The sequence below is a fragment of the Archocentrus centrarchus genome, chromosome 5, assembly GCF_007364275.1.
Source record: "Archocentrus centrarchus isolate MPI-CPG fArcCen1 chromosome 5, fArcCen1, whole genome shotgun sequence".
Taxonomy (NCBI): Eukaryota; Metazoa; Chordata; class Actinopteri; order Cichliformes; family Cichlidae; genus Archocentrus; species Archocentrus centrarchus.
In genome coordinates, this window is record NC_044350.1 from 7,827,065 (window position 1) to 7,846,789 (window position 19,725).

Below are 19,725 nucleotides of genomic sequence, written 5' to 3' on the forward strand. Positions count from 1 at the left end.
ACGAAGCCCGGAGAACTATTCCTGAAGACTAGATAAAGAAATGACCAGAAAGCTGCCTAAGAGTTCAGATTGTGCTGAAGAATAAAAGGGGTCATACCAAAAATTGACTTTCAAGCTGGTCAGAGTAGTATAGACTCTGTTTTTGCTTTATATGCTATATTTCCACATATGCTTTCATGTCTCTGTTCCAATTTAACATTTTCCTACCAAAATATAAAAAATTTAAGGCTGTCTTAAGACTTTAGCATAGGGCTGTGTATATATTTTAATTTTTTAAATCCAAGTTTTTCTAAACATCATCTGGTCTTTTTTACAGTGTCAGTCAAATTTCACAATCTTTATTTCTTTATTTTCTGTTAACTCAATCTACATTTAGACTGTTATGTGGAGTGTACATTTCACATTTTAGAGCATCTTCTTGACTTTTCAGGCTGACATCCGAGAATGTGGCTAAACATATTGTGTCAAAACCGGCATGTTTAAAAAAAAAAAAATAGGCACGTTTTTAAAATTAATTTATTTCTTTCATGCTGAAGGTTCTGTAGTAGTCACTGTAGTAGTACATTGTTTGCGTCAGTGGAGGGCGCGCTAATGGTCGACGTGGGCGTGTCAACATTAATATGTCCGAGCGCAATATGTGTAAATTCTTGGCCCTGCACCATTGTTGAGAATGTGTGGGTATATTCAAGTAAGTTTAAAGGAGAATAAAATCTGTATCGCACGCAAAAATAAAATAAAAGGAGATTCGGTACGGATGTCGCCATCTTTAGTAGGGGACAATAACCCAACTCCTATAACACAACTTGTTGTAATTTGGGCAAACTCGTAATGTGTTAACTTTATATCGATTTCGCTTGTTCGTGAAAGTACACCGCTATACACTGCATAATTCAGACACTCACAGTGGCAAATATAGAAAATTGTAAATACGTTTTCCTCCGAAACGATAGCGAGCGGGTCCTTGTCGCCATGTTTACTTTGGGTGACGCCAACTCTCTTCCATTTTCCTCCGCCTCTGGTTGTCAAGAAGATGGCAGCTTCCAGGCAGGCATGAGAGGAAATACTTCTCCACAAATCGAATGAATCTGGATTATTGCCGCAAGATTAGAGCACATACCTGTGTTTTTGCAATTACTGCATCGAAATAAGTGAGTACAATTCTGAAATATGCGTGCCTTTTTCGGTCTGTTGTGTTTTGTTGTAGCAAACCGCCCGGCCATTTTTCTTGTGGGAGCTGTAGAATTAGGCCGATTGTTGAAAAGATGGCTGCTTCCAGAGACGGCATGAAACATAATAACACTGTGTTTATGCTGTTTAACTCAATTTAGCTGTGTTTTAAGAGTGTTGCTGAGCCTGCGTTTTTATCAGGTAAATTATGCATTGAAAAAAAAATTTGAATTACCTTGAATTTAATTGAGAAATTTGGCAGCGCTTTGACAGATGCTTGCTAACGCCGTTAGCTCGAGCAAATTAGGTTGAGCAGCTAGCCGCTAGCGCTAACGGCGTACGGCTAACAGGAGAATTTGAATGCTGCGATTGCAACTTTAAAATGTTGGAAATCTAAGGAAATCATTCGATGGGTATTGAACGCTTAGCTCCACAGTACTTGCAACTGTTAGCATAAGCTTTGGCTATCGTATAACGTTAAAAATGCGTTAAAGCGGTTGCAAAGAATGCTAAACTTGTTAGCTACAATATGGCGACTCCCAGAGAGGCATGAAAATAGCCGACTGTTGCTAACGATTACTGCAGCGGATAAATCAGTGCTACAGCTGTGTAATGTTTTGCGGACCGATACTTATAATGATCCGCTGAAGTTGTATTGATGGTGAAGTATTCTTTTTGCTGGTGTAATAAGTTAGCTGTCATGAATTTTTATTTTTCGTTCGCTTCCGCCATTTTTCAGATGGGCAGTAGCGTTAGCGGGTGTTTGTTTGGCTGCAAGATGGCGGCTTCCATGGATTGAATTCAATGGTTAGAAACAACTAATAACAAACTTAGATAACGGCACGATTTACTATATTTCTCAACACATATACAGCGTTGATTATAGAGCAGATGCTGCTCTAAAGGTTTTATGCAAATATAGCTTTTGTTGTTGTTTTTTTTTCCTTTCCTTTTTTTGATAGTGTTCATTACCCAAAGCTAACCGGTAGCTGTAAAGTTAGCTGTAGTTCAAGGCTATTAACTGTTGTAGCATTTTCATAAGTTTGATGTAGAAATAATAGGTTTGTTTGTTCAAGAAAATATGATGATTGCGTCTTTATCATTCATTTTGGTAGAAGTCATGTCTGCCCCTGGCTCCGCGGTATCTGGGACCACGGCGTCGGTTCTGCAGCCGCGATGGAAACGGGTCCTCGGGTGGTCCGGTCCTGTTCCCCGGCCCAGACATGGACACAGAGCTGTGGCTATAAAGGAACTTATGGTTGTTTTTGGCGGTGGAAACGAAGGAATTGTGGATGAGTTGCATGTATACAACACCGGTAAGACTAACTTTGTATAAATAACTTTACTTTCTGTAGAAAGCATATTTTCTTTTTAAAAATATTCAAATATTAACGAGGATATGCAGAGTACTTTTATGTGTTTTTCATCTAAAACGCTTCAGTTGTGTATATTTGTGATGCGCAAAACTAAACAGCTTTGAAGGCCTCGACAGGCCAAACAAATTCTAGCCCCCCCTCACGGAGAAGGATTTTAATGCACGTTAAAAAAGGCGGGCTAAAATAAAATGGATGATGCTGGTTGGTTTAAGTATATCCTCTGCCCCAGTTTCCTGCATATAAACCAATAAGGACAGGCAGCCTCAGCAGTTGTGTTTATGTTTAAGTTTGTGTTCCAAAAATAAATGGAGGGTTGTTTTAAGCCTTATTGGGGAGGTAGCATAAACTTTATTATTAATTCTAATTAGAATTAAAATAACCCTTCTGTTGTCCTCTGTTGCTGTGTTTTAATTTTAAAAAATTTTTTTTTTAGCAACAAACCAGTGGTTTATCCCAGCAGTCCGTGGTGATATACCTCCTGGTTGTGCTGCATATGGTTTTGTCTGTGATGGCACGCGGTTGCTGGTGTTTGGGGGAATGGTGGAGTATGGAAAGTACAGCAACGATCTTTATGAACTACAGGTAATCTTTCAGTGAAAAATAACCCAGGTTTTACTATTGAGTTTGCTTGTCAGTATAATAAATGCTTAGAAACTAAGTGCTTAATGCATCTCTATCAGTAATATATAGCTGGTGTCAAGGTCAGAATTTCCAGAGATAAGATGTTTACAAAGCAGGGTTCATATGCAGGTCATCGTGCTGCAGCGTCTCTATCAACTTGACATCACACATGCTATATTTCCTCTTGTCTGCATCAGAGATGACTAATACAAAAAAAAACCCAAAGTGCACTGCAAAGTTAGTTTTCACCCATCTTATAGTTTATGCTTCCTGGACTATATGAACTATTAATTAAAATTAAATCCCATGTAACATAAGTTTCTGAGTGTGCTCAGTCCTCAGCTGTAGAGTGTAGAAGAGCTTACTGATCAAATTTGATTCCAGTTAATTCAAGTTCTGCTCTTCAAGTATATTTAGGTTCACTAAATTTTATTTACCAATCCTGACAAGTTCTCAAGTGTTTTTATTCTCCTGTGTGTAAAGTTATAAATATGTTTCTGGTGAAGGGATGTCAGGAAGCAATATCTCAGAAGTTTTTGTCAGCCAAATCCCGGATGGATTTTCAGTCACTGGGATAAATATGGGCTTATTTGGGGGGAAGTATGTATGGTTTGAGTCATAGATGTGATGCTAAATCTGTCCTTATTTTTACATGGAACAAGGAATGGGGGTCAACTTATGACTTGGTAGTTACAGCTTCTGCTGTGATCTGTCAGCTGATAATTTCTCACTGTGGTTTTTGCTACAGGCCAGCAGATGGGAATGGAAAAAATTGAAAGCAAAAAACCCGAAGAACGGCCCCCCTCCTTGCCCTCGTCTTGGCCACAGCTTTTCACTGGTTGGCAACAAATGCTACCTCTTTGGTGGACTTGCCAATGACAGTGAGGATCCAAAAAACAACATTCCCAGGTACAGAGGTTTTCTGAACAGTTATCAGTGGAGTGCTGTTTCTCAGGACTGCTTAAGATTCAGTTTCAACCACCAACATGAGTGTGACTGTGTTTTTATTTATCAGATATCTGAATGATCTATACACACTCGAGCTTCGTGCGGGTTCCAGTGTGGTTGGATGGGATATTCCAATCACATATGGAGTTCTGCCTCCTCCTCGTGAGAGCCACACTGCTGTGGTATACACAGACAAGACAACCAGGAAGTCTCGCCTAATAATCTATGGAGGAATGAGTGGCTGTCGTCTTGGAGATCTATGGACACTCGATATCGGTATGTTTTATGAAGTGTAAATGGAAAAGTAACAGCACTAAAATTACAAATGCCCTGCTGTCAGCCTCCAGAGACTGTGCTGCTTTTCACACAGTATCAGAACAAATGGTATTGAGCATTTCACAGTTAAAGAAGCAATATAGGAAATTGTGAGTTTTCTGTACATGAGGTATTTCATCTGTTTGCATTTAACAATAGATTACCTTTTTGTGTGTGTGTGTGTGTGTGTGTGTGTGTGTGTGTGTGTGTGTGTGTGTGTGTGTGTGTGTGTGTGTGTGTGTGTGTTTTAATGTCCTACTGCTTATCATTTCCTCCAGATACCCTGACATGGAACAAACCATTGGTAAGCGGCACAGCGCCACTTCCCCGAAGTCTTCACTCTGCCACCACCATCACAAACAAGTGAGATGACTGCTGCACATTTGAAAACAAACACACTGAATTTTCATTTTAGTCACTGTTGAAATTCCCCATGGAAAGCAATGTGCTTGGTAAAAGGTCAAAGTGTGAACTCATTTTCTCACTGTGCAGGATGTATGTTTTTGGAGGATGGGTTCCTTTGGTAATGGATGACGTCAAAGTGGCCACACATGAAAAAGAGTGGAAATGCACAAACACGCTCGCCTGCTTAAATCTCGGTTAGTCTAACTTTGTTCTCATTCGAATAGATTTTATATGAAAAGGACTGGTACTGTGTAGTTCACTCAGTCTTAATTTTTGTGTAATTTTTCTGCAGACACCATGTGTTGGGAAACTGTGTTGATGGATACTCTTGAAGACAACATCCCCAGGGCCCGTGCCGGCCACTGTGCCGTGGCTATCAATTCTAGACTTTATGTATGGAGTGGCCGTGATGGTTATCGTAAAGCTTGGAACAACCAAGTGTGTTGTAAAGATCTGTGGTACCTGGAAACAGGTAGGTGCAGTGTAACATGAGTGTAGTTGAAGATGAGAGCTGGTTGTCAAATAGTATTGTAAATTTCGCTCTCTTTCCCCCCCAGAGCGGCCGCATGCCCCTGCCAGGGTGCAGTTAGTCCGTGCCAACACAAACTCTCTGGAGGTGAGTTGGGGTGCAGTCTCCACAGCTGACACATACTTGCTGCAGCTGCAGAAGTATGACATCCCTGCAACTCCAGCTGCAGCCTCCCCAGCCATGAGTGCAACCCCATCGCAGCCCCTTAACTCTCCAAAGAGCCCTGCGCCGGCTGCTGCAGCTCCCTCGGCTCAAAGCTTACCACAGACAGGTATTACACATGTGCATCGTTTGTACCACACACAAGCTCTGCAACTGCAAGAACCCAAATTCACAAGGTGTAAATCACTTGGTTCAATTGTTTTACAGCAGTTTTAAAGGTTGCAGCTCAGCAGGCTGCAACAGGCACGTCTGTTGTCACAGTTCGTCCCAGCCAGCCAGGGAAATCCCCTGTCACTGTGACATCCCTTCCTCCAGGTGTTCGAATGGTAGTGCCCGCACAGACCACCCAAGGATCGGTAAGAGCAATTTCATACAAATATTTTATCATATTGATTTGCTGTAAAGTTCACTGCTAGACCAACAAATGTTTAACAGTTTTTTGTTTTTCAACTTTTAGCCAATTGGGAGCAGCCCTCAGATGAGTGGCATGGCAGCTTTAGCTGCTGCAGCTGCAGCAACACAGAAGATCCCGCCCTCTTCTGCAGGAACTGTCCTCAATGTTCCTGCAGGTGCCACCATTCTCAAAACAGTTGCAGTTTCCCCCAGCACAACCACAGTGAAAGTGGCTTCTCCAGTCATGGTACACATTGCAATAAACATTCTCATTTCCAACATCGTGCCGCTTCTATCACCAGTCACTCGTGATGATAAATTTGCACTTGTAGGTCAGTAACCCGGCCACCCGGATGTTGAAGACTGCTGCAGCCCAGGTGGGCACAGCAACTGCATCCTCTCCCACCACTACCACCAGACCCATTATCACTGTGCATAAGTCTGGTGCAGTCACAGTGGCCCAGCAGGCTCAGGTGGTGACCACTGTGGTTGGAGGAGTCACCAAGACCATCACCCTGGTCAAGAGCCCACTCACTATGGGCAGCAGTGGCACTCTGGTAAGAAAACACAAATTCTGTAGCATAATGCAATACTGCAACTCTTCTTGAGAGCACCCTTGGTGCTTTCACAGGCATGCTGTAAACCTGGATTCTGTAAATTGCTTCCTTGCACTCGGTGTGTGTGTGTATTGATTGGTCACATGATGGTGACATTGTCATTTTGAGCCAATAGAGAGGGTGTAAAAGTTGGCCTACAGTGACTGTTGGAGGAAACAGGGAGCATGTTAGTGATCTGCATGACTGTCGGTCAGTTAGGGCTGGAATGAACCGTAGAGCCACGAGTTTAGTGGTCGAGCTTCCGGCTGACCTCCCTGTACTGTCCGATGTTTTCTGGTGACTCATGAACTTGAGTCTCTCTTCTATGTCGGCAGATCTCCAACCTTGGCAAGATGATGTCTGTGGTACAAACCAAGCCAGTGCAGACATCAGCTGTCACAGGCCAGGCTTCCACTAACCCTCTCACACAGATCATACAGGTCAGCTATCTGCATGAGTGCAGGAAAAAACAGGAGGTAGCTTAAAACTCCTGAGACAGGCACCACGTGTCTTTCCCCAAATAATTTGCATAACATGCACCTCTCTTTCCAGACAAAGGGTCCACTCCCAGCTGGCACAATCCTGAAGCTGGTGACTTCTGCAGATGGCAAACCCACAACCATCATCACCACCTCCCAGGCTGGAGGCACAGGAAACAAGCCCACTATCCTCAACATCAGCGGAGTCTCTCCTACTACCACTAAGCAGGGCACCACCATCATTAAGACTATCCCCATGTCAGCAATCATGACCCAGCCTGGAGCTACAGGTCTGTTTTCATTCAAGTTTGCAGAATTAAATAATTAAGATCAGTACTACAAAATGGGGCTAAAGGTATATTCATGGAGTTCTTAGATATTAAAGAAAACAGTGTCTTCTTAATGTTAAACCTTTTGACATTTGCTGTGTAAATCAGCAATAGGTTTAGGATAGTGATTAGTCAGTCATGATCTGATGGAGAATGATTTTATTCATGCTTGTGTTTCTCTTTGCAGGTGTAACAAGCAGTGCAGGCATGAAAACACCTATCACAATCCTTACCACAAAGGTAATGACGACAGGAACTCCTGGGAAAATCATCACTGCAGTTCCCAAACTTGCCACTGCAGCCGGCCAGCAGGGACTGACACAGGTAAATTGGCTCTGTTTGCGCAGCAGTCTTTGTACATATTGAGTTTACTGTGCTGCCTATTTAGCCTAAATCTTCTGTCTCTAGGTGGTTTTGAAGGGTGCTCCTGGGCAACCCGGCACTATTTTACGCACTGTTCCCATGAGCACAGTGGGTGGTGTTCGCCTCGTTACACCAGTGACAGTGTCTGCTGTTAAGCCTACTGTCACAACTCTGGTTGTCAAGGGGACTACAGGTAAGAAAAACTTAATTATTGGATAATGTAAATATGTTAACTTTTTTTCTTTTTTTTTTTTTTCTCTGGTTTCATCTTTGAATGTGCACTTCCTCCAGGTGTCACCACTCTCGGCACAGTCACTGGTACTGTTTCTACCAGCCTGGCAGGAGGCACAGTTGACAGTTCCACGGCCTCTCTCGTTACTCCCATCACCACACTGGGAACCATTGCTACCCTGTCCAGCCAGGTCATCAGCCCAGCTGCCATTACAGTTTCAGCTGCTCAGACTAGCCTGACTTCTTCCTCCGCACTGCCCTCATCTACTATGACAGTGCAGGTAAGACCCAGCAACCCAGATTTAATCAATTTGTAACATTTTGTATTCGGGTCATCAGGTTATGAAGCTCTGGCAGTGTCGTATGCTTTAATTGCTTTGTTACAACTTAATGAAAAAGACCAAATGTGAAGATGTTGCTGCTTATTTTTGTAATCGCAGAAAATTCCCAGAGATGCTCCTTATAAATTTTTGGAGAGTCAAAGTTATTCTGTTTTTGACCATGTAACATACCATTTGCCTTTAAGATTTCTGACATATCTTTGCTTTCCCCAGAATCAGCCCACCCAGGTGACTCTGATCACAACTCCCAGTGGTGTAGAGGCTCAGCCAGTACAAGATCTACCCGTGTCCATCCTGGCTTCACCAACCTCTGAGCAGCCCACCTCCACTGAAGCTGGAGCAGCTGGAGAGAGCTCTGGGACTGTCACCCTGGTCTGCTCTAATCCGCCCTGTGAGACCCACGAAACGGGAACTACTAACACAGCCACCACCTCTTCCGCAACAATTGGTGCAGGGCAGGTCTGCTCTAACCCACCATGCGAAACCCATGAAACCGGAACCACCAACACAGCCACCACTTCGTCTGCAGCAATTGGAGCTGGGCAGGTGTGCTCAAATCCACCATGTGAAACCCACGAAACCGGAACCACCAACACAGCCACCACTTCCTCAGCTACAATTGGTGCAGGACAGGTCTGCTCGAACCCACCCTGCGAAACCCATGAGACCGGAACGACCAACACAGCCACAACTGCTACTTCAAACATGTCTGCGCTACGTGTGTGCTCCAACCCACCGTGTGAGACTCATGAAACTGGGACAACAAACACAGCTACCACGGCGACATCTAATATGGGAGGGGTCCAGCAGGTGTGCTCCAACCCGCCCTGTGAGACCCATGTGACAGGCACCACCAACACCGCCACCCAAGCTTCATCCAGCATGAACGCAAACCAGACAGACACCGTGCAGAGCGTGTGCTCTAATCCACCCTGCGAAACCCACGAGACGGGGACCACCAACACTCCGTCCACAGCCACCTCCAACATGGGAGGAGACCAGACCAGCACAACAACAGGCTTGGTCCAGAGGGTTTGTTCCAACCCCCCCTGTGAAACACATGAGACAGGGACCACCAACACAGCCACAACTGCCACTTGCAGCATGGAGACAGGTGAAGGCACGGGTATGTAAACATATGCATACAATTTTTGTAATTAACAGCAAATGAAGTGATTTTTTTTTTTTTTTTTTTTTTTTTCCTACACCGTTACAGTTGATGTCTTCTACCCTTTTTAAAAATTGTTCTTGTTTAAAGTCTTTCTTAGAATTGCATCTAAATCCCACACGGTTGTTGCTTGTGTTGTATCTAAGAAGTAAAAGTGGTTCGTTGTTTAAACATCAAGCTCAAATTATGCTACTATGTCTCATTAGCAGCCCAGCAGACAGAAGAAGGGGCAGAAGGTGCCAGCAGCACAGAAGAGGCCTCCACCACAACAACAACTGGTACCACCCAGGGCAGGGCTGTCACTACTGTCACTCAGTCTACACCAGCCCCCGGACCCTCGGTGCCTGTAAGAATACCACACTGTGCCTATCAGAAGTAGCACCTTGCCTAAACACGATCAGTGGGTGATGGTGGTAAAACTAATCTTAGTAGATGTCCATGTTAGAGCTGTATTTCTAAATTTGATACACTGAACAGGCAAAAGTACCGGGCCACCTACACATTACACCTACAGGAGCTGCTATAGCTGCATACAGTGTACCAAAATGTAAGGGGAATGTCATTTCCAAAATGCTCCTTTTTCATTGTGGGCCATGATTTCTCTGTTTCCCCTCTAGTCGATCTCATCAATCACAGAGGGAGTAAGCACTGCTGCCAGCTCCACAGAGGAACCCATGCAAACTGATGAGGCAGCATCAGCAGAAGCTGCACCTGCTGAGGAAGGAACCACTGCAATGGAGACGCAAGCAGAGGTGAATAAAGTGTAAAGGCAGACAAAGCCAGTGTGGCCTTTCATTTTGAAATTCTTTCCAGTCATGCATTTTTTATTTTATTTTTTGCATTATTTGATGGAACCTCTTTAATCTGTTATCAAGGGAGAAGCAGCAGCAGCGACAGCCTTGAACCTTCCTTCGGAGCTGATGTCTGAGGGCCAGGGAGCTACACTAATGGTGACGGGGCTGTCGGATGAGGAACTGGCAGTGACTGCAGCAGCAGAGGCAGCTGCCCAGGCAGCGGCCACTGAGGAAGCCCAGGCCCTCGCTATCCAGGCTGTTCTCCAGGCAGCTCAGCAAGCCGTAATGAGTGAGTAGAAGCACGGTTTTGTGTACACACGCTTGGTTTTGCTTTTGCTTTTATTTTGAAACATAGCATAGCCGAAGATCAAGGGCTGAGCTGTACTTATGGGGGGAGGAGGCATGGAAAGATGATCATTTACTGCCAAACAGTTAGGATATTTCTCAGCAAAACCATTCCTGTAGATGTGTAGTCCTGCAGCCTCTATGATTTTGCAATTCTTAAAAACTTGTAACATACAGATGAAGGTGATGCTGCTGGAGAGAGCCAGCAACCCACCAACATCCCCATCATGCTGACCCAGCAAGAGCTTGCGGCACTGGTCCAACAGCAGCAGCAGCTGCAGGAGGCTCAGGCTGCAGCCCAGCAGGCCACGGTGGACACAAGTTTGCCCACCGAAGGTCTCGCTCCTGCTGACAGTCTCAACGACCCCTCTGTTGAGAGTAATGGACACAACGAAATGGCGGCCACAGTCACCAGTGCTGTGGCTTCTCTCCTGCCACGTACCACTGCTGAAAGTACGTTTTTGTGCTTTTTATAATTTCTTCGGATGTTGTTTCTTTTTTTTTTTCTACAGCAGACTGATTTCTTTTTGTATTGCTCTTCAAATTACACAGCACTTGCTCCATCGAGTACATTTGCACCCTCTGTATCTGTGGCAAGTCCAGCCAAGCTGCAAGCAGCAGCCACTCTAGCAGAGGTTGCCAATGGCATTGAGGGAGAGGTGAGTAATTTTGGTGCTATTCGACATCTGATTGGTTCAGTCAAGTTGAAGAGAGGAAAGGAGTCACTTATTGTTGACTGTGACTTTTGTTTCCATACAGAAGCAAGCCCCTCAGCCAGCTCCAGTGAAGCCTGTTGTAAAAAAAGAGAACCAGTGGTTTGATGTTGGGATTGTTAAAGTGACAAATATGGTTGTCACACACTACTATGTGCCAGGAGATGATTCTCAAGGAGATGTAAGTCGTCTCAGGGAGCCTTTTCTTGCTTAATTATATTGATATGTATTACAAGGTTCATCTCTAATTGCTTATTTTTATTTGTTTGTTTGGTAGGACGACTCTGGCGTCATACCAGACTACAGTCAGATGAAGAAAATGGAGCTGCAGCCCGGAACAGCTTATAAGTTCCGTGTTGCTGGAATCAACGCTTGTGGTCGTGGAGCTTTCTCAGAGATTTCTGCTTTCAAGACTTGCCTACCAGGCTTCCCAGGGGCACCTTGTGCCATCAAAATCAGCAAGGTAAATAAAACAAACAAACACAAAAAAAAACCTTTTGCTGCATTGTAGATTTTACGTGATCCAAATGTGATCACAAGAGCTGTGGTTTCAGCCACTGAGTAGCATCTATTCGCTGTACCCTCCCAGAGCCCAGATGGTGCCCACCTAACCTGGGAGCCACCCTCGGTGACGTCAGGGAAGATCATTGAGTACTCTGTTTACCTGGCCATCCAGAGTAACCAGACAGCTGAAGCCAAGGCTTCCACCCCAGCCCAGCTAGCCTTCATGCGTGGGTATTGTGGACCCAACCCATCTTGCTTGGTGCAGTCGTCCAGCCTCTCCAATGCCCACATTGACTACACCACCAAGCCAGCTATCATCTTCCGCATTGCCGCCCGCAACGAGAAGGGCTACGGTCCTGCCACCCAAGTTCGATGGCTGCAAGGTGAGCGCACATATTCATTCTTAAATATTAAAAATACTTTTATATTACTGAGTCTGCAGTTAATGGATTCACTGTCTCTACTTTAATGCTTTGTAGAATCTGGCAAAGATGCTTCTTCTGCAAAACCGGCCCCTAAGAGACCCGGCACCTCTCCTGATGCGTAAGTACAGTATTCATGTTTCATATCACGCACACAGGAACATGTCACTGATGAATAAAACATCCAGCATTTATTCTGGTTTTATGTGTTCTCCTGCAGTAAGTCTACTGGTCCAAAGAAAGCAAGGACGGACCAGTGAGGTTGCCCAAAGGCCCCTCCCAGTCTTTTGTCCTTTTTTTTTTTTTCTTTTTTTTTCCCTCCTTTCCCCCAACTCGCTGTCTTTTTAATCAGGAAGACTGACCTTCACCCCGTCTCATCCTCATCCTAATCTCATCCTCCATCCTCCCCCACGTCTCAGACCAAGACAGCAATGGAGGCAGAACAACCGTATGAAGCCGAGATGAAAGTCAATCTGAGAGATGTTTCTGTAGATAAAACCCTCCTTCCTCCTCGTTCTGTTGGCCGTGCTATTTTTAGAGCAACACAAACCTAGAAGCACATTATCTTTTTCAGTCACATCCCCTTCCATCCTTTTAACACCTATTTTTGACTTATTTCAGTAGTTGAACAGTATAGAGAAGCATTTACATCATTTACATCTTTCACAAACTGGGAGCCAGCCTGAGCGCAATGTTACCCCTCTTTTTTTCTTTTTTCTTTTTGTGAATTCTGGGGGAGGGGCGTAGAGAGAGACTACATGAAATGATGTACAGTGTTGAAAAAAGGCTGTGGAAGCATTAGTATAGATGAAAGGAAAAAAAATCGGTATGGAAACAAATAAAGCACTTGTCCTCCATGAACGAGGACATCATTTTTATTTTATTTTATTTTATTTTTTTGCTCAAAATTAATTTGCTTCATTGAGAACCAAGTCTGTACAGTCATCGTACTGGACTCCAGTCTCCTGGTAATGTCATCACTGTGCCCTTTTTACCCCAAGATGAGGACTGGTGGCCAACATGTTGAAGAATGGCAAAGGAAAGAGATTTGTAGAGAATGAATGACAGACTTTGCTAGGACTGAGACTTGCAGCACACACGGAAAAAAAAAAAAAAAAATCTTCCCAAAAAATTAGCAAGCAATGATGCAGAAGATCTTTTGTGTAGTTTATTTTTGTATTTTTTAAGCTTTTTGTTTTCCCTCCTGTGTGTATGTGTAATGTTGTGTGCATTTTTAAAAAAAAAAAAAAAAAAAAAAGATACATCACTTTTTTTAAACTGTTGTTTATCATCCCGCTAATTTGTGTTCATGGGAAGATGTGGCTGTGTTGAGGTTGCCACTATATTTTTAAAAAAAAAAAAAAAAATCTTCAGTTGGTTGTATGTTGTTGTTGTTGTTAACAGATGGAAATGAAAGCGAGAGACTTTTAGTATTTGTTCCAAGTAGAACCGCAGAGGTTATAGGACTGAAGGGAACTTTTGATGTGGACCCAGGGAGAGGAGAGTTTTTACTTTGTTTACTACTCGATGCTTTTGTTGCTTCGTTTGCCAAACATGGAATTTCACAGGGGGGAGGGAATTAGAAAAGACCAACATCAGATCTTTGCCTACCTCCCCCCCCTCCTCAAATATCCCAATCAGTTCTACGCTTTTTAATGCTCACGAATGTGGTGTCTCACCTCTTTAATTTTTAGACTGGCAAATTGTTAGTGGACTTATTTTCCCTACCCTATTGATGTATGTGAATCCATTTAATTATATATATATATATTTTTTTTTTTCCCTTCCACAGCTCTGTATTCCATACAGATGGTGTGCAAGCTAACTGTGACATGTGAAACTCATGTCTTTGAATGGGGATGTCTTACACAGCCGGAGTGTACTCACTTGTAAATTAGTTCATAGAGGAAGAATAAAAAAAAAACCAAACAAACAAAAAAAAAAACATCTTGGCCTTTTATATAATTACCTGTAACAAACTGTTTTTACATGTTGGTCATCTCTTGATTGCCTTTTGTGTCTTTACTTATAAAAGAAACGTATATATATAAATATATATAGTCTCCCTGATTGTTCTAATTTGCTTCTGTCAAGCTGATTCACTGTAGGAGTCTGAATCACTGCTAGGTTCATTACAATACAAAACTTGTACAGGGAGGTGGTTTCTGACTGGACATGAGTGTATATCTACTTTGTAAGGGCGGATACAGTTGTGATGGTAACGGCCAGGAAGATGAGAGCCCAGGTTTGCCGCTTTTTCTCTGGTTCGTACCTCGGGTTCTGTTTGTGATTTCTCCCGATTTCTTTCTAGAAATGAACTCTCTTCATATGCATTCATAATTTTGTGCGTGTCAGTGTGTCTGTTGAACAAAACTAGACATGCATGCAAAAGCAGTGTATTTTAGTAGTGATGCCTTAAGTTAGACCATAAGCTGAAGGTTCTCAGAAAAAAAAAAAAAAAGGAAAAAAAAAAAAAGAAAAAACATTTAATGAGTTTGTTCCTCTCTCCATGTGGTATACAATTGTGTCCTTTCCTTCCACAGTACCTTTGCCGGGTCACTATTTTTGCACCCTCGTTAGATAGGTCATCATCAGCAGTGCCGAGGTCTTTCTGAACTTTCCCCTCCCACACAGGGACGAGTGCTCCTCTCAGCACTCGCAGGTGTTGCGAGTTTCTCTCGGCTGTTTGCAGGTTATCTGGAAATGTCCTGTATTTTCCAACGTGTGTTTTTTGTACTGTAGGGAGTAATGTATCTTTTATCATCAAAAAAATAAAAAATAAACATGTTAAACAGATTCTGTGTCTTTTTGGGTCTTAAAAGCAAACAAAAGGAGCCGAATCACCTGTTGTAAGCCGCGCTGAGCTGCTCTCATAAACGGCTTCTCTACATCCAGATCTTCTTTGGCGCTTCCTTCAAAGTACTCTGCTCCTATTTCCTCACACCACTGCAGGGCCGTCCTAGCAGACACCTGAGAGGAAACAAATGTTAGATGACCCCACAGAGCAACATGTTGACTAAAAGATTTCAGATTTTTATTTATTTTTTGGTCAAGTTTTTACTGACCTATATATCATTCACACATTTAAATAAAAAAAAAAAAAAGGCACCCAACTCAAGGGATGAACTGGCATTGTTTATACAAAACTTAGCAAAGAACCAATTTTAAATTATATTTTTAGGTGCTTTCTTACTAGCAGCCTGTCACAAAAAACATAATTTGTTCCATTTTTGTAACTGAATACTAAAAAGGCCAATCTTAAGGAAGGGAAACAGAAGAGGTTGAGGTATGCCAGATCGCACAAGAACTGAACTGAAAATCAGTCACAACAAGTCTGATGGAGTGATGAATCCAAATTTGAAATTTTTGTTTCCAATTGTTGTCAATATGTAGAAAGGAGGTCAGGAGAGCGGTCCAACATAGAGTGTCTACAGCAGGGCTCTTCAACTCCAGGCCTCGAGAGCCCCTGTCCTGCAGGTTTTAGATGTGACCCTGATCCAACACACCTGAATCAAATGGCTGAATTACCTCCTCAGTACGCAGTCAAGTTCTCCAGAGTCCTGCTAATGACTTCTATATTTGACTCAGGTGTGTTGAGGCAGAGACACATCTAAAACCTGCAGGACAGGGGCTCTTGAGGCCTGGAGTTGAAGAGCCCTGGTCTACAGCCTTCTGTAAAGGACGGTGGAGGCTCTGTCATGGTTTGGGCCTGCATGTCAGATGCTAGTGGTGTTGGAAATCTTGTCTAAACTGATGGAATTTTGAACACAGAAGTCACAGATTTTCATCCAGCATACAATACCATCTGATTTTTCAGCATGACAATGATCCCAAATACGCTGCCAGTGCAGTAAAAGCATTACTGGATAAAAAAAAAAAATACACAATAGAACACCATCAGTCATGGATTGGCCTCCCCAGAGCCCTGACTGCAATGTCACTGAAGCAGTGTGGGATCATCTTGACAGAGAACAGAACAAAAAGCAGCCAACATCCAAAGAAGAGCTTTGAATGTCCTTCTGAAGCCTGGAGAACTATTCCTGAAAACTACTTAAAGAAATGACAAGAAAGGTGCCCAAGAGAGTTCAGGCTGTGTTAAAGAATTAAAAAGTACCATTACCAAACATCATTTCATGCTGACTATGAGTTGTACAAACTCTTTTTGCTTTACATACTGTACTTCATGTGATCAGTCGATCACATGGCAGCAACTCAGTGCATGTAGACTGGCTCAAGATGACCTTCTGAAGCTTAAATCAAGCATCAGAATAGAAGAAAGGTGGTTTAAGTGGCTTTGAATATGACATGGTCTGAGTATTTCAGAGACTGCTGATCTACTGGGACCATCTCAACCATCTCTTGGCATAAACAACATGAAAGCATGGCTCCATCCTGGTGGTTTGTGGCCCCATCCTGGTGGTTTGTGGCCCCTTAGTACCAAGTGAGGATCATTTAAAAACCACAGCCTACCTGAGTCTTGCTGCTGTGACCATATCCAGACCTTTATAACCACAGTGTGCCCATCTTCTGATGGTTGCTTCCAGCAAGATAATTTGCCATCTCACAAAGCTCAAATAATCTCAAACTGGTTTCTTGAATATGACAGTATTCATATCTTCTTCAATGCCATGTGCCAACATAGTGCAGAGCAGCTACCTAAACTTTACTCCCACAGAGGTTGATTATCTCGTAAGTAGTTTTACATCCTCACTGCATAACCACTCTGGATACTGTGGTTCCTCACACACTAAGGTTAATTATGGAGTTCAACAGGGTTCTGTGCTGGGACCAATTCTATTTATATTATACATGATTCTTTTAGGCATCACAGTATTATTAGAAAGCACTGCATACATTTTTATTGCTATGCAGATGACACCCAGCTTTATCTGTCCATGAAGCCAGAGTACACACACACACACACACACACCAATTAGTTGACTCTGCAGGAATGTCTTAAAGACACAAAGACTTGGATGACCTCTATTTTCATGCTTCTAAATTCAGATAAAACTGAAGTTATTGTACTCGGCCCTACAAATCTTAGAAACATGGTGTCTAACCAGATACTCTGGATGGCATAACCTTGGCCTCCAGTAACACTGTGTGGAGTCTTTGAGTCATTTTTGACCAGGATATGGCCTTCGATGTACATATTAAACAAATATGTAGGACTGCTTTTATGCATTTGTGCAGTATTTCTAAAATTAGAAAGATCCAGTCTCAGAGTGATGCTGAAAAGCTAATTCACACATTTATTACTTCTAGGCTGGACTATTGTAATTCATTATTATCAGCTGTCCTAAAAGCTCCCTGAAAAGCCTTCAGCTGATCGAAAAAGCTGCAGCTAGAGTACTGACAGGAAAAAGAGAGCATATTTCTCCCATATTGGCTTCTCTTCATTGGCTGCCTGTTAAAGTCAGAATTGAATTTAAAATCCTTCTCCTTACATACAAGGTCTTGAATAATCAGGCCCCATCTTATCTTAAAGACCTCATAGTTCCATATCACCCCAGTAGAGCACTTACTTACCTAATGGCTTACTTGTGGTTCCTCGGATACTTAAGAGTAGAGTGGGAGGCAGAGCCTTCAGCTTTCAGGCGCCTCTTCTGTGGAACCAACTCCCAGTTTGGATTTGGGAGACAGACACCCTCTCTATGTTTAAGAGGCTTAAAACTTTCCTTTATGATAAAGCTTACAGTTAGGGTTGGATCAGGTGACCCTGAACCCTCCCTTAGTTATGCTGCTATAGGCCTAGACTGCTGGGAGGGGGGTTCCCATGATACACTGAGTGTTTCTTTTTTACTCGATGCTTTTCACTCTCTGTGTTTCTACACCACTCTGCATTTAATCATTAGTCATTATTAATCTCTAGTTCTCTTATGTCTTTTATCCTGTCTCCTTCCCCTCACCCCCAACCGGTCACAGCAGATGGCTGCCCCTCCCTCAGCCTGGTTCTCCTGGAGGTTCCTTCCTGTTAAAAGGGAGTTTTTCCCTTCCCGCTTGAGAGCCTTGTGGTGACTGATGTGATTTGGCACATTAAATTGAATTGAACTAAACTGACAGTGAGTTTACTGAACTCAAATGGCCTGTACAGTCACCAGATCTCAATCCAATAGAGCACTTTTGGGATATGGTGGAACAGGAGATTCACATCATGGATGTGCAGCAGACAAATCTACAGCAACAGTACCGTGTTGAGTCTATGCTATGAAGAATTAAAGCAGTTGTGAAGGTAAAAGGGGGCCCGACCCAGTACTAGTAAAAGACAATAAAAGTTCCAGATGAGTATATATCTGCAGTATAATCTATTACATTAGCTACACTAAAATTATGCATTTCGCTGTCTTAATTAGTTGAAACACACAAAACTCAAGCAATTTGATAAACTTTTAAACAAATTAACTCAATATAGACTAGGGGTCCTAAAACTACATTTTCACACAGGTTCCCACGATAACACCAGGCCTCAAAGAGAGCAATTGAAAAATGATACTGTAGCTCAGTGGTGGTTAAAACAAATCGGCATTTAATAAATCTGTGTCGACCCACATGATGGGGTAAACCTGGTGATGCCTCACTAAGACTGACGAGAAGAGGACTTTGACTAACCTCCCGGTCGCTCAGATCAGTTTTGTTGCCCAGTACAATAAAAGGGAAATCAGAAGGATCCTGGGGTTCTCCTTGGATCAAAAACTCCTTCCTCCACCTGTCCAGAGCAGAGAAGCTGGCCTTGGATGTGACATCAAACACCAGCATGCAGCAGTGAGCTCCCCTGTACAGAGGTGTACCCAGAGACTGGAACCTCTCTGTGCCTGCTGTGTCCCAGATCTGACATACACACAGTGGAAAACATGGAAATTACCCCTCCTATATGATATGAATGTCTTGTACCTGCATATGTGGTTTTGTTTTACTGCCACTGCACAGGTGCACAGGTGAATTACCTGCAGGGTGGCTGTGTCCCTATCTATGCTGACTGTTTTGGTGAGGAAGTCGGTCCCTACAGTGGCCCGGTACATGTTGGTGAAGCGGTGATTCACATATCTGCTCATGAAGGAGGATTTTCCCACCCTAAGTAAACACACACACACACACACAAAGTAAAGGTCGATAAAATTAAGTTGTCTTGCTCTTTAAACAGAGACATTCATAGACATTCGTCTTGTATCGCACTGTGTCGTTAATCACGCCCATCTTTCACACTCTCGAGAATATCAATAGTGATTTATATCTTGATCTTGCAATACAAACAGAGTCGAAGTAAATGAAAGTGAAACAAGTATCGGTGGACATGAACAATAAGTCAAAACATTCAAATGACCATTTAACTCACCCGGAGTTTCCGATGAGGATTATTTTCAGTGTAACTGGGCTCTTTTTGTCACTCATGTTCAGGTCTGATTGTTTGATCCAGTCAGTATGGACCCACGGGAGCTTCCGCTGCTGGTGCCTTCAGGGGCCTCTAGAAATATTCGTCCTCGAATATTGGACATGTTAAACCGGCTTCATTTAGAAAGTAAA

General features: G+C 43.0%; 2 protein-coding genes across 2 annotated transcripts; one reads left to right on the forward strand and one right to left on the reverse strand.

Moving 5' to 3' along the window:
* Positions 1-1,558: 1,558 nt before the first annotated feature.
* On the forward strand, positions 1,559-14,993 carry LOC115779707 (host cell factor 1-like). Its single transcript, XM_030728468.1, has 28 exons — positions 1,559-1,580; positions 2,283-2,483; positions 2,977-3,125; positions 3,913-4,073; positions 4,180-4,388; positions 4,706-4,790; positions 4,920-5,026; positions 5,125-5,304; positions 5,390-5,632; positions 5,731-5,879; positions 5,981-6,163; positions 6,249-6,473; positions 6,848-6,952; positions 7,065-7,281; positions 7,508-7,644; positions 7,729-7,876; positions 7,975-8,195; positions 8,469-9,381; positions 9,630-9,769; positions 10,041-10,175; positions 10,299-10,506; positions 10,740-11,015; positions 11,115-11,221; positions 11,322-11,456; positions 11,553-11,738; positions 11,865-12,162; positions 12,259-12,322; positions 12,422-14,993. The coding sequence occupies exons 1-28, from the start codon at positions 1,577-1,579 to the stop codon at positions 12,459-12,461; spliced, it is 5,226 nt and encodes a 1,741-aa protein (XP_030584328.1). The 5' UTR covers positions 1,559-1,576; the 3' UTR covers positions 12,462-14,993.
* On the reverse strand, positions 14,851-19,689 carry LOC115779709 (ras-related protein rab7). The gene is made up of 5 exons (XM_030728470.1): positions 19,538-19,689; positions 19,149-19,275; positions 18,814-19,032; positions 15,046-15,171; positions 14,851-14,937 (listed from the first exon to the last, which is right to left on the reverse strand). Exons 1-5 carry the CDS (start codon positions 19,591-19,593, stop codon positions 14,851-14,853), a joined length of 615 nt encoding a protein of 204 aa, XP_030584330.1. The 5' UTR covers positions 19,594-19,689.
* Between the last annotated feature and the right edge of the window lie 36 nt (positions 19,690-19,725).